Source organism: Talpa europaea, assembly GCF_964194135.1.
Source record: "Talpa europaea genome assembly, chromosome: 1".
Lineage (NCBI taxonomy): Eukaryota > Metazoa > Chordata > Mammalia > Eulipotyphla > Talpidae > Talpa > Talpa europaea.
Window position 1 is genome coordinate 91,388,437 of NC_140073.1, and position 15,485 is coordinate 91,403,921.

The following is a 15,485-nucleotide window of genomic DNA, read 5'->3' on the forward strand; positions in this document are numbered from 1 at the left end:
TAACAAAAACAAAGAGAAACCCCACCAACTGGGAGAACATTTTTGCACCCAACACTAATGATAAAGGACTGATCACAAAAATCTACAAAGAGCTGATGAGACTCAACAACAACAAAGAAAATAATCCAGTCAAAAAATGGGCAGAAGAGCTTAAAAGAAACTTCTCTGAAGAGGAAATGCAAATGGCCAACAGGCATATGAAAAAATGTTCAACATCACTTGTCATCAGGGAAATGCAAATCAAAACTACCATGAGATACCATCTTACACCAGTGAGAATGGCACATATTAAAAAAACTAGCAACAACAAATGTTGGCGAGGGTGTGGAGAAAAAGGAACTCTTCTGCACTGTTGGTGGGAGTGCAAACTGGTCCAACCACTGTGGAAAGCTGTGTGGAGATTTCTGGACCTACTAAACATAGAGCTTCCATATGATCCAGCAATTCCACTCCTAGGTATTTACCCAAAGGACACAAAAACATCAATTCCAAAGAACACCTGCACCCCTATGTTTATAGCAGCACTGTTTACAATAGCTAAGCTTTGGAAACAACCCAAATGTCCAAAAATAGATGACTGGATCAAGAAGATGTGGTACATATATACCATGGAATATTACTCAGCATTCAAAAAAGATAAACACATGCAATTTGCTGCAACATGGATGGCGCTGGAAGGGATCATGCTCAGCGAAATAAGCCAAAAAGAAAAAGAAAAATACCGGATGGTCTCACTCATAGCAGGAATCTAGAAAACTTAAATAAGGGACCAGGAAAATGAATAACTATAAGAAAGTGAAAATCAAAATCAACAAAAAACTATGAACCAGAGACACTTTTAGGGGGGCGGGGGCGGGAGGGGAGGGATTGGGGTCAGAATGGGGGGCTGCAATTGTATGGGGAATATAACAATAAAATTTATAAAAAAAAAAATAAAAGCATTCTTTTGAACTATTGATAATCTTGTAATAAAAACAGTATACAAGGGGGCCTCCCCTGTGGCACAGCGGTTGAGTGCTGGGCTGCGAAGCTGCCTGCAGCCTCTGTAGTGCCGGTTCAATCCCGGGCCGCTGGGCGAGGGTCCCACATGGTGCACAGACCTCTCCTGCCGCCCACTGCTCCCCTCAGCAGTGTACTTCCTCCTTCTGCCTGTTCCCTGTTCTGCTCCCTGTTCTGGCTCTGGTGAATTCTCTCACCCTCTTGTGCTTCTGACTGTATCCAGTGCTTGTATATATAAATAAATAAATCTTAAAAAAAAAAGGCAGTATACAAGGAAGAAAAAAATTTTATTTTCAGAAATATTTTAAATGAATCATAATTATTTAGTTATTATTACAAGTTATTATGACAAAATAACTTGTGCCATTAGGTCATCAATAACTTTTCTGACATTAACTTTATTGTGTACTCTGAATCAAATTAAGCACAATAAAATTTTTACAAAATTTTGGGTTTTTTTGTTTTTTGTTTTTTTTTAAATTTTGGTTTTAATACTCGTTTTGAGATAAAACCACGTAGGGCAATTGTAGCAACTTAGTATGTATAAAGCATTATGTGCGCTGCCTGTCCCATAGTAAGTGCAAAGTAAGGTTATAAGTATTGATTGATTTATTCTTGTTTTTGTTTTGATTGTAGAGGGTATCACTTTTAAAACAATACAACAAAGTTCATATTTTTGAGATGTAGTTTTATCTTTAACTATTTTATGACTATCTATAGTGGTGACTGATTTCACTGAAATTTTCAAAGTATATACATCTGTTCTTGTTACTGTGTTATAAGCTGTTTTTAAGAATAACATTCCACATCTGAAAATGCTAGGACTTTTCATACAGTATGACTAGGATATTCATTCATACATTGATATCTTGGCAGTTTTTAAAATAACCAACATGTTGATCATTGGTGTCTCTTTGCTTGTCAGGGCCTAAGTCTTGCATGCAATTGTAAGACATAATTTTGTGTTGAACTTTAGTTTTTTTTTCCTCCCTTTATGTTTTAAGAATTAACAGATATAATATGCTTAAAATCTCAAATAATATGAAAGAGAACAAAGAGAAATTTTTACTTTTCCTCTGATTCCTTGATCCCCTTTTCCACAGTTCCCTTCCCAGATGTGGACAACTGTTTACATTTCTTGTGTATCCTTTCAAAAATATTCTGTGCATTTATAAGCTCATGTCCTCTTTAGTTTTTTAAAACATATCTTAGTGTTCTATAGACACTATTCTGTGCTTAACTTTCTTAATGTTTTTAAAGAGATTTTTTTTTTAATAGAGGCATGTTTTATTTATTTATTTGTTTGTTTGTTTGTTTTGTTTATACATGCACTGGGTACAGTCAGAAGCACGGGAGGGTGAGAGAATTCACCAGAGCCAGAGCAGGGAGCAGAGCAGGCAGAAGGACCGAAGTACATTGCTGAGGGGAGCAGCGGGCGGCAGGAGAGGTCTGCGCGCCATGCGGGACCCTCCTCCGGTGGCCGGGGAGCAGCCGGGTATCGAACCGGCGCCGCAGAGGCCGCGGGCAGCTTCGCAACCCAGCACTCAACTGCTGCGCCACCGGGGAGGCCCGTCTTACTTAATGTTTTTAAAGACTGATTTCATTCTGTATCATATACATACATCATTGGCATTCATTCTCAGTACTTTAGTTTTTCCATGTCTGTACAAACCAATCTCACATATTTTGCTTGTTTTATCAGTTGTAATTCTTACCATGTCACAATTCATACTCCTGTGTATCTTTGTCTCTGTGTAAGTTTATAGCATAAATTTCTAGGAAAGGAATTGCCAAGTTCAAGAGTATGTGTTTCTAATTGAACTAAATAGCAGTTTGTAATTTCTTCCTCAGAGTATTTGAGTCCTCTTTCCCCCATTCATTCCAAAATAATGTATTAACAATTTTTAGATCTTAGTCTGTGAAGTATATTACCTCATTACTCTTTTTTATTTAATCAGTTTTATGCATCTGAGCTTGTACCTGCCCATACATCATTCCCCACCCCCACACCCCCGCCCCTAGATTTTCTTAGTGCTTTGTGTGTGTGTGTGTGTGTGTGTGTGTGTTTACTATAAAGTTTCATTAATATTACGAGTGGTATGTATTAGGAGTGAGGCAGCATCCAACTTAATTATTCTTCAAGACAACTTGTCTGTCAAGCCTTTTAAAAAGAATCTGTTTAATTGTCAATAATTTGATATACTACTCCATCATATACTTTGCATTTGAGTTTATTTCTGGATTATTAATTTTGTTCCTTAGCTTTTCATTATGCTGCATATATATCATTTTTCTAGTTGTTACTTTATATTTTAGCACATAGTGTGATCTTTAAAAAAAAAACTACTTTTATTATTAAACTTTAAATCATATATAAATTAAAATTTTATTTTTTCTTTCACTGTAGTTCCTGAAACCAATTTTTAGAAATGTATTCATGAACCCCTCTTTGATTTTATTGCATTATAATTTATGAGTACTTTATGGTCAAATATAAACCCTGTTTAACACCATAATTTCTCCTCAGTTTAAAGAATTTTTCTTTTTTTTTGTAGCCTTTAATCTAGACAACGAGCAACCAGATTATGATATGGATTCAGAAGATGAGACCTTATTAAATAGACTTAACAGAAAGATGGAAATTAAGCCACTGCAATTTGAAATTATGATTGACCGACTTGAAAAAGCCAGTTCTAATCAGGTATACCTTGTAAAATCGTCTCTTGTCTCACATTTAATCCATTTAGCAGCTTTATTTTGTATTTTCTTGGAATGGAGTGTATATTGCATTTTATTATCTCTTGAATTTGTTTTCCTGACCTTTTAGAATTTCTATTTACAATATCCTTGAACTGAATACTTAAACATCATTTTTATTTAATGAGAGTATGAAAAGTACTGTTCTGACTTCTGTTGTTTCTACATAAAAATAATATTAGTATAAATATTCTAATGTCTTCTTGAGCGTTTTCATAATGTCTTTGGTGGTTCAGTAACTAAGTTTGCTGTGAGGCCTGCCTACCAGTCTTTTTCTTCAATTTTTACACAAAGTAGTATCTAGCATACTTTCCAAAGAAGTACAGTGAAAACTGAATTTTCTGAAAATTCAATGTAATTTGTCTTGTTTTTTTATTGGAAATGTTTTATTCCCAAAAATATTCATTATAATTAGTGCCCACAGTTTTCTTAGGACTTTGATCACTTGCATCAGATACAGTTTGTTTTCCTCCTGTATATGTAAATTTTCCTAGCCATCTTAGGCGCCATCAGTCTTTTGGTGCTTCTCCTAATTTTCATCATGACTTAGAAAATTACTGATGGTCACTGAAATTGTATCATCAGTTTGCTCTCATCAGTAATGGTTAGTACTGCGGTGAGCAAGATAGGTAGCAGAAATTCTACCCTTGTGGAACTTAATATCTAAGTGGGGCCAGGATAAACAAAAAGCATGTAAACAATAGGTAAGTCTCCACATACAATCAGCACCATCCTATTTTATTTCTGTTTGCTTAGTGGCAAACTTCTAGGCATTGATACAACTGGCTAGACTTCAGAGTATGATAGCAACTACTTTCAGCAGTGGAAATGAAGGTGGAGGTTTGTCATAGGAACAAGATAATAGTTATTAGAACTGAGTATTAGTAATTCCAAAAGATTGTTCTCATTTTAAGTCCATGATCTGTAGATTTCATTATTTTTCCTTTTTATGGGCTAACCTAGTAATAGGGCAAGGAATGAAGTTTATGGTTAAACTAATATTTATTACACTGGTGGAGAAAAACATAAAAGTTAGGCTAGGCAAACCACTGCTTGTCATTATGTGGAGATGACCACAATGAAGTCATTGAAAACTTGTTGCCAAATGCTGTAATTATTTTCATTTCCCATTTGTTTGTGTTGAGTTCTTATTCTTTAAACTGCCATCACCACTGGTCTTCTGAATATAATTCATTCATTCCTTTCTGGTTTTCTTGTCTTCCATGGCCCTTCTAATTTTTTTTTTCTGACTTCTCTTTTCATTCAGTTCCTGCAGATATCAGGATTTCTTGAAATTCTGTTCTTGTTATTCTTATCCTATGTATTTTGTGATAATACCACATTAAAGAGGGAGCATATTTATGGGTATAATAATACATGTTCTTGTGCCCTTGACCCGTTCTCGATCTCTAGAATTTTCTTTTTTCTCTTTTTATGCTGCTTTTTGGCATCTCCACCTGGATGATCCTTAGGCCTTTCAAGTTTAACCTTTCCAAAACTACTCTCTCTTCATTCCAAATAATCGTGTACTGTGTTTATTTCTCTAGTGACTCCCAAAACTCAGAATCGAGTGGTTTTAATCCCCTTTCCTCCAGTCCCTAAATTTCTAATTCTTGAGTACCTTGACTACTTCCTCTTTATTTCTTCAGTCTTTCTCTCTTTGCCCAAAAATATACCAAGGGGACAGTCCCCGTTACCAAGAGAACCCTTTCATTTAACCCTGTCATTCTCAATAAACTACCACCCTATGTCTCCTCTTTTGGGTCACAGTTAAATTTTTAACAATCACTGTTAACATGATCCATTTCAATTTTACTGAAGTTACACTGTGTAGGATTACCAAAAGCCTCCTGATTATCATCTAGGAGCCTCCTTTCTTCATGAAGTTTGAGAAATACAGTAGGATAATTTTTCTCTTTTCCTAAGTATAAACAAGTATCTTGAAATCTTGGAAATATTAAGTTTACCACAAGCCCTTTTTCCAGTTAAATAGTGCTTTCTTCTGTCTTTTAGTGGATGAAGTAGCACAACTTTTTTCTTAGATTATAAAGGTAGTAGGATTCTGATTGTGTGGGCTTTTAATCCTATCACATCATTTGCCCACTCAAATTGATGCTGTAACTATGATGATAGAAATGCAGTGATACTACAAAGTTGTCTTTTTAGCTAAGAATAATGTTTATAGAATGATTAAAATCAAGATCTTGCAATAAAATAAAAAGCTTTATATATTATATATATAAAACAATATTAAAAACATCACATGACTGAGAAGATACACTTAACACTGGAAAGAAATGTCAGGATATTTAATTGTAAGTTGTGTATTGAATTCTTATTACCTGAGATATAAAGAAAGTACTTAACAAATAGGCAGAAGGATTTTTTTTTTTTTAAGATTTATTTATTTATACATATGAGAACTGGAGTTACAGGTCAGAGGTGCGGGGGGCGGGAGTGGGGGTGAGAGGATTCACCAGAGACAGAGTGGGGAACAGAGAAGGCAGACTGACTGAAATACACTGCTGAGGGGAGCAGTGGGTGAGACAGGAGAAGTCTGCTGAGCCATTTAGGTAGCTCCCTGGCCGGCCGGGGATCGAACTGGCGCTGCAGAGGCTGCGGACAGCTTCATAGTGCGGTACTTAACTCCTTGTGCCACCGGGAGGCCCCCAGAAGGATATTTCTAACAGGAGCAAGAAATGCCAGGGAAGGAAATCTTAAATTTCAGTTTTTACCCCCTGCCACATCCTATGGTAGGAGAGGAAGCAGTATTATTATTTTTTTTTAAAGATTTATTTATTTATTTTATTTTATACAAGCACTGGGTACAGTCAAAAGCATGGGAGGGCAAGAGAATTCACCAAGCCAGAGCGGGGAGCAGAGCAGGCAGAAGGACTGAAGTACACTGCTGAGGGGAGCAGCGGGCGGCAGGAGAGGTCTGCATGCCATGCGGGACACTCCTCCAGTGGCCAGGGAGCAGCCGGGGATCGAACCGGCGCTGCAGAGGCCGCGCGGGCAGCTTTGCAACCCAGCGCTCAACCGCTGCACCACCGGGGAGGCCCAGAAGCAGTATTATTTTATTTTTTTTTTTTCATTAAATGGAGATATAATTGACATATAGCATTGTATCAGCCTAAGACATATAACAATTATTTGATATAAGTATATATTGTGAAATTATTGCATCAATAAATTAACTTGGCATATGTTACCTAGCATAGGTACATTTTTTCCTCTGATAAGGGCTATTAAAATCTACTCTTTAGACTTAAAATCTACCCTCTTTGATCTTTTAGAATAGTTAAATCTTTAGCTACTAATATCAGTGTTTTTAATCTTAGGCAATGTGACCTACAAGGAAATTTCTTTTTTGTTATTGTTTTTTTTTTTTTTTTGTGATTTTATTTTTTTATTTTTTTATTTTTTATAAATTTTATTGTTATATTCCCCATACAATTGCAGCCCCCCATTCTTACCCCAATCCCTCCCCTCCCGCCCCCAAAGGACACAGAAACATCAATTCCAAAGAACACCTGCACCCCTATGTTTATAGCAGCACTGTTTACAATAGCTAAGCTTTGGAAACAACCCAAATGCCCAAAAATAGATGACTGGATCAAGAAGATGTGGTACATATATACCATGGAATATTACTCAGCATTCAAAAAAGATAAACACATGCAATTTGCTGCAACATGGATGGCGCTGGAAGGGATCATGCTCAGCGAAATAAGCCAAAAAGAAAAAGAAAAATACCGGATGGTCTCACTCATAGCAGGAATCTAGAAAACTTAAATAAGGGACCAGGAAAATGAATAACTATAAGAAAGTGAAAATCAAAATCAACAAAAAACTATGAAGCAGTATTATTTTAATTAGTAGTATTACACAAGAAATTCACTACTACTGCTCTCCTGATTGATGAAATAAACCATCTTCCTCCCCACTTCCAGGTTAGATTAAGTCCTTGATTTAACTAGTGAAGGTTTTGAAATTTTGTAGAAAGACCAAACATCTAAGTCACCTATAGCCTCTCACAGCAGTTTCCCTTTGTCCCCAGAGCACATGAGAGCCGCCAATGATGCTGTGATTCTCTGAGCATAAGGTAGAATTTATTAGATCCAAAAAGCTTGATTCTTAATCTACTATTATCCTAGACTTTGGAGGGGGTTATTCATCATAATTCAAGAGAATTTTGACTATCAGTGGATATGTTCATTTAAAATTGATGTTTGAGATCACATACACAATGGAATACATACTACTCAGTGATCATAAAAGATAGACTTAATGCCATTTGCAACATGTGTGGAGCCTGGAAGGGATTATGCAAAGTAAAGTAAGTCAGAAGGAAAAAGAAATAAGAGATGGTTTCGCTTATAGGTGGAATATAGGGAAAGTGAACAAAGGATCAGGAAAAAGACAAAAGTTACAAACTGACCGTAGATCTGAGGCATACAACAGGGAAGTGTGTGGGAGGGGATGTAAGACAGGTCAAAAACGGGAGGGAAGAACACAAGGGACTGTAGTGATGGTTCACGGGTGCTATGGTGATGGGAGAACCACTGGAACTATACCTGAAGGGAGAAATCAAATATTGTACAAAAATGAACAATGTAAGAAAATATATTTTTTTAAAAAATAAACTTTGTTTGAAAATATTGGCTATTTTAGTTTGATCTCATATTCCAGACTTTCCCTCCTCTTAAATAGACCAAGTTCCTCATCTCTTAGATGCAGTTAAGCGGACTCTTGGAGTCATTGAGTCAAACAAAAAAATTGTCACAGTTTTACTGCACTAAATGTTATTGTCACCTGAACTAGAATCCTTGTGTTGATATTGTCAGTGATTTCTCTTCCTATGAGCAAACTGTCTGGCAGCCAAATTATAATAAGAATGCCACTAATTAAGCCTAGTAATCACTGTCACTGAACGGGCAGTCCAGATGATTGTTGCATTTGTTCAATGAAGTTATACCAGTGTGAGAAGTTAGATAATATAAAAAAAATTACAGTGGCTCATAACTTCTTTAGATAACCTACAGGTAAACTAATATTTTGATTTCATAATTTTAGCAAGAAAATTTTTCTTTCATTGCCGAGTTCTAGGGAAATAATTCTCAGGAGCTGTCTCATCTTGTTTTGAAAGTGAATCTTCTCTAAAATGATGTAAGAATTGTTAAAATATCAATGCTTTCCAGCCCTATAACTCCACAATCTTTTTCTAAAACTCACTCTAAGTGGATTTGTGCAACCATCCTGCTAAGCCCATCTTGCTAAAACTGATTGACCTATCTGATCTTCACAATGAGCAAGGAAACAAGTGCCCAAACGAATTTTTGAAACTTTGAGATATATCAGTATTATGCTGGCTACATTGATAAAGAAGAAGTAGATATCAAAATTAGATTTCCTCAGGAAACCATCCTAGAACCACTAACCCAGACATTATAGTGTCATTAATAGAATGAATGTTGAGACAAGGATTCAATTCTAGTGTTTAACTGGCTTGGGTAGAGGAATTGCCTTTACATATAATTAATATTCAAAGTTGTGTAGTCTGGAAAGATGCTAAATTTGTCCTTTCACAATTTCAAAAGAGGCACATTATATATAGTTGCATGATATTAGAGAATATTCATCTTTTATTTTTGAGGGATATTAAAAGGAACCTATTTTCTTAGTTTCTGTTGAAAAGCAGCACAGAAAGTATTAGACTGTTGAAGCTGTAGATCCTCAAATGTGTGGAATCAGAATAACAGAATTTTGTTTTGTTTTTTTAAGATTTATTTATTTATGCACATTAAGAACTGGGGTGTAGGTGAAAGGTATGTGAGTGGGGGATGAGAGGATTCACCGGAGACAGAGTGGGGAACACAACAGGCAGATCTATCAAAATACACTGCTGGGGGCAGCAGCAGGGGAGACAGGAGAGGCCTGCTGCGCCATATGGGTTGCTCCCTGGTGGCTGGCTATCAAAATCATGCTGCAGTGGCTGCCAATAGCTTGATAGCGCTGTCTTTAACCCCTGCGCCACCAGAGTAACAGAATTTTGAGAGATTCTCTGCATGTCTTCTAGACCAAAACTTGTTTGAGGAATAAGCAAGTCTTCCCAACTCTCACTTATCCAGGCTCTTAAATATTGTAGGTATTAGAATTTACTACTTCTCAGTATTAATTTTTCAATAATATCCTTATTAATAAGTCCTTTGTTAGATTGAATTGTTTTCTGTCATCATATCTGATCACTGTTGGACCTATCACTTTTTTTTCCTATTGATACAGCTGTTGATTTCTCTTTCAGACATTGCAATTGATGACATTTTGTATTTTTCATTTAGCTTGTAACACTTCAAGAAGCAAAACTGCTGTTAAATGAAGATGATTACCTTATTAAAGCTGTATATGACTACTGGGTGAGAAAACGTAAGAACTGCAGGGGGCCATCCCTCATCCCTCAGATAAAACAAGAGAAAAGAGATGGCTCTACCAACAATGACCCATATGTTGCCTTTCGGAGGAGAACAGAGAAAATGCAAACTCGAAAGGTAATGTACAGATTAGCTTTAATTGAGTGTACCTTCTTTGCATTTAAGGCCAGTATTTTTTTCTGCCAGCTTCAGTAATTTGAATACAGATGAGAGCAAATGACATTGTTGAACTTAATCTTAGGAATTTTGCTATTCAATCTGAAGCTAATATGTTTTATGTCAGTTATACCTCAACTTAAAAAAATGGGGTTAAAAAAAGTCTTGCTTTTCAGTAGCTTCTGTTGGCCAATTGTTTACAATGTTTATTAGTGCCCTTTATAAATGTACTTTTTTTAAAAGATTTATTTTATTTGTGCATACAAGAGATCGGGTATAGGCCAGAGGCCTGAGGGTGGTGAGAGGATTCACCAGAGACAGAGTGGGGAATGGAACAGGCAGATTGACCAAAGTACACTGCTGAGGGGAGCAGTGGGTGAGACGGGAGAGGTCTGCTCCATGTGGCTTGCTCCCTGGCTGGCCGGGGATCGAACTCGTGCTGTAGAGGCTGCGGATTGCTTCATAGGTTGCGTCTTAACCCCTTGTGCCATCAGGGAGGCCCTGTAAATGTACTGATCACACTTTTAGATTTGCAGTTGAAAGTGCTAACAGGAAATACCTTTATGTACCTTGAAAAGTTTTGAGTGCTTCAGTAAACCATACATACATATGTATATATTTTGCGTAGATACAGATATCTATATAACATATCCTTTGATATATATCTCCTTTGGGAAGCTTACAAGCTTACAGCTCCTTTGAAACTATAATTCTTGCAAATAAAAATGGGCTTTACTGCCTCTTGCTACTGTGGAAAGTAGGAAAAGGTTTGTTTTTAAGCTTTTCTGCCAATAGTCAGCAGTAACACAGTGAAGTCTTTTTTTCCTTTTCTGAGTTGCCAGTAATGTCTGATTTCAAATAGATGAACTTGTTCCCATCTGGTTTTCAGAAGCAGTGTGAGCCAGAATTTTAAATAAGAGAAATAGGATCTCATGCTGTGGGATGATATGATATAGAGGAATGCATTATTTCAGAGGAGCTTTCATTCCCTTCCATTTCTCATAATTAACAGTAATCTTTATAGATGATAGCACATTCTCTAACTTTGCAAAATATTAGGAACATAAAAATATAAAAACCATGAGGGATTATAATTGGAGGCAAAACATTTTTCTGTGGATTTCTGTTTCTCCTAACATTGAAAACTTGTCCTTGTCAGCTGTTAATATAACAGCTGTGATGCGTAACAGCTGCCAAGGATAGTACATTTAGGAGAAACTTTTCTACTGGTTAACAAACAGAGTTTCTGTAACTTTTTCATGTATTTCCCAAGTGTAGATTACTGCCCTAACCCAGGCTGAGTTTTCAATTAGCATTTTAGTTAAGTAAGGCAATCTAAGAAATTTTGAGAAAGTTTAACATCTTCTTTAGAAAAGACTAGAATGAGAAAAGCTTGTAAATATTAGAAATCTTTATAAATATGGCCTTACTGGATGTTGAAAAGGAAAGGTTTTATCTGAACCATTGAGGAATGTCATTGATTTAGACAGATTGCTGAATAGACTTTTAGCAATAACTTTTGAAATGGACTTCTTTTAGTGAATGGGTCTTACTTTTTCCTGACTTTCTGATTCTGCCCTTTCTCTTGTCTGTTACATTCATCTTTCTCTGCGGAGTGGTGTCTTTTCTTTTCCAGTTGTGTTTTTATTCTTAACACCCTTACATATGCACTATTGCTGCTTAAAAATGTCTTCCATGTTTCAAAATGAGAACTGGGGAAGCAGTGAATAATGAACATGTCATAGGTGTTCAGAAGGTGGGCAAGCATGGTAATGCAAAAATGAATACTGCTAACAAAATTTCTCTGCTCCCTTTTCTGTTTCCACATACTTGAAAACACTTACATAGCTAATGCAAAATCTGAAAGTAAAAAACTTATGAAATACTTGCTTGGCTATATAGATTTAATTTTAATTCACTTTACTAATGTTTAATTTGGGAATGCTTAAGTACTTTAGGATTCTTAAGTGAGGCAGTCTTAAGACATTAGCTTGTCTGAATGCACTGACTGGGAGGTCTTGAATCAGCATATCTACTTAATGTGTTTGACCTCATAAATACACCTGTTAGCTAGTATGCCTTTTCCCTCTGGGTGGCCCAGAAGAAGCAGGAGAGAAATCTCCTAAGGTGGTACTTCTCAGTCTGGTGGACACCTAACAATCACCTTGTAAATATATCAACTTGGTTATAAAAATATTTACAATTCTAATATGCAGCAGTTTGACAACCACTTCCCTACAGATTTGGCAATAGGTAGAGAGAACTACAATATTTAAATGGGTGAGGAAGAAAAACATTGGCTTCCAGCTGAGACAGTTGAGGAAAAGGTGTAAAAGTACTCAGTAGATTTGAATACAGGGACTGCCTAGGACTATTTTAAAAACATAGAAAAAATGTCAGTATGAACTCAATGTTTTGAATGGTTATATAGCTGGTTGATCATTGAAAAAAAAAATCAAAGAAACCCAAATTAAAGAATACTCTTGAGGTATTGAATCAGCATATCTACTTAATGTGTTTGACCTCATAAATCCTACCTGTTAGCCTTTAATAAAAATAAATGTCCTTTAATAAAAAAAAAATGTAAATGATGATCACCATAGAAAGACAGAGGAACTATTCCAAATTATATGAAATTAGATCAAGGTAACATTAAATAGATTTTAATCAGGCCTCCCCGGTGGCACAGCGGTTGAGCGCTGGGTTGCGAAGCTGCCCGCAGTCTCTGCAGCGCCGGTTTGATCCCTGGCTGCTGGGTGAGGGTCCCAAATGGTGCGCAGACCTCTCCTGCCGCCTGTTGCTCCCCTCAGCAGTGTACTTCGTCAGTCTGCCTGTTCTGCTTTCTGCTCTGACTCTGGTGAATTCTCTCACCCTCCCGTGCTTCTGACTGTACCCAGTGCTTGTATAAATAAATAAATCTTTAAAAAAAAATAGATTTTAATGCTGAATCACATCCATAAACCAGGAAAAAGAATTTATTGTTTTGAATAAATTTTAATAATTAAAATTATCCCATTAATTTCCTTTATAGCAACAATTTAATAACACCTATATAACAGATTAGATACATACTTTTAACAAATTATATAATATGAAATATGTAAAAATTGTGTAACAACCAAATGTTTGTTGCTATAAAAGACCAGTGAGGTAATTGGTGAATTATGACTAAAGTCTGTAAATTATATAAGATTATATCAGTGTTAATTTCCTGATTTTGGTAATTGTGCTGTAGTTATGTAAAAGTACTGTTTTTAGAAAATATACATTGAACTATTTCTCAACAAAGTAAAAAAATAACTAATAATTTATATGTATATGTGTTTATGACATACAAATATAAGTGTCATTGTCCATTTGGGGTGCTATAACAAAAACACCATACACTGGGTGGTTTAAATAAAAATATTTTATTACAGTTGTGGAGGCTGGGAAGTCAGAATCCAGGGATTGGCAAATTTGGTGTCTGGTGAAGTCTCAATTCCTGGTTCTGAGAAGGACATTTTGCTGTGTCCTCATATAGCAGAAGGATTTAGAGAACCTTCTCTGGTCTGTTATAAAACTAACCCATTCCTGAGAAATCTACTGTCATAATCTAATCACCTGCTGAAGTCCCTACTTCTAAATACATCGAAGGGTTAGAATTTCAAAATAATGAATTTTGATCATGATAAATTCAGTCCATAATAATATGTATATACATATATATTTGGAGAGAGATAAAGCAAATGTAAAATATTAACCTTTGGGTAAAGAATGAAGATATATAGGAATTCCTTGTATTCTTTCTGTAGCTTCTGTGCATCTGAAATTAATTTCAAAGTAAAATACAGAAGAAATAACAGGACTGGGGAAAGAAAAAAGTTAGCTGTTTGGGTCTAAAAAGAGCAAGAAATGAATTGGCAGAGGTATTGTCAATGAGGGATAGGGAGCCATCTTAAAAGGTGCTGGTATGCTTTTTAATATTGCTCATCTATTGAATCTGCATGTCTGGCATTCTTTTACTGGACTTTAAGATTTATTGAGTATAAGTGGGCATGTGCAATTTCCTGTATAGAGTGGTCATTTTAATATTTGTTGTTTGTAATGTTATTTTTTTCAAGGTTTTATTTAGTGCTACCTATTTATGAAAAAATATTTCATAAAACCAGGTTTAAATTTTCCCTTTTGTCACATAATACCCAAGTTTAAAAAAGGATTAATTTTCTTTTGATTAAGGGATAACTTATTAACAGCAATTTTATTTTTTTATTTTTTTTTTTTTTTTAGTAGAGGCATGCTTTATTTATTTGTTTGCTGGTTTGTTTGTTTGTTTTGTTTATACATGCACTGGGTACAGTCAGAAGCGCGGGAGGGTGAGAGAATTCACCAGAGCCAGAGCGGGGAGCAGAGCAGGCAGAAGGACCGAAGTACACTGCTGAGGGGAGCAGCGGGCGGCAGGAGAGGTCTGCACGCCATGTGGGACCCTCCTCCGGTGGCCGGGGAGCAGCCGGGGATCGAACCGGCGCTGCAGAGGCTGCGGGCAGCTTCGCAACCCAGCGCTCAACCGCTGCGCCACAGGGGAGGCCCTTAACAGCAATTTTAAATGTTTGGTGTAGCATGTCTCAGTGGGACTTAGTTTAATCTTTTATGGGTGGTGGTTAATTTTCAATTGCCTGAAATTGTACAAAGGGAAAATTGAATAAAGTTTTCAGTCATTCGATTTTTATTTTCTTTATTATAATCTGCCAGTATTAAGCCTGGCTCCTTTAGGTTTTTCCTAATAATCACTTCAGGATGAAATGGTTGCTTTAAGTTCAGCTCTGTCTGGACATGTGTAATGAGGGGTGGTGGTGGTGGTCTATTTTTAGACAAGTAGTTCCATGCCTGATATAAAGGAGTAGCTATTTGATTGAACAAAACATTTGTTTACAGTAACTTATATGTAGATAGATGCTGCTTTTACAGCTAAGCCTTCACTAGTTATTAAATGGTGCTTCACTCCATGAGTTGGTTCAGGTTACATCCTAACATTGAGAGTGAAAACTTTTTTTTTTTAATTTTATTTATTTATTTATACAAGCACTGGGTACAGTCAGAAGCGCAGGAGGGTGAGAGAATTCCCCAGAGCCAGATCAGGTTGCAGAACAGGCAGAAGGACTG

General features: G+C 36.2%; 1 protein-coding gene across 1 annotated transcript in view; it reads left to right on the forward strand.

Moving 5' to 3' along the window:
* Positions 1-15,485, forward strand: part of EPC2 (enhancer of polycomb homolog 2) — a gene marked incomplete at both ends in the record, with an annotated part of 103,738 nt that overhangs the window by 65,601 nt on the left and 22,652 nt on the right. Inside the window, 2 exons of the mRNA XM_084243458.1 lie at positions 3,555-3,700; positions 10,098-10,304. Coding sequence (XP_084099584.1) covers positions 3,555-3,700; positions 10,098-10,304 — 353 coding nt within the window. The remainder of the gene's footprint in view (positions 1-3,554; positions 3,701-10,097; positions 10,305-15,485) is intronic.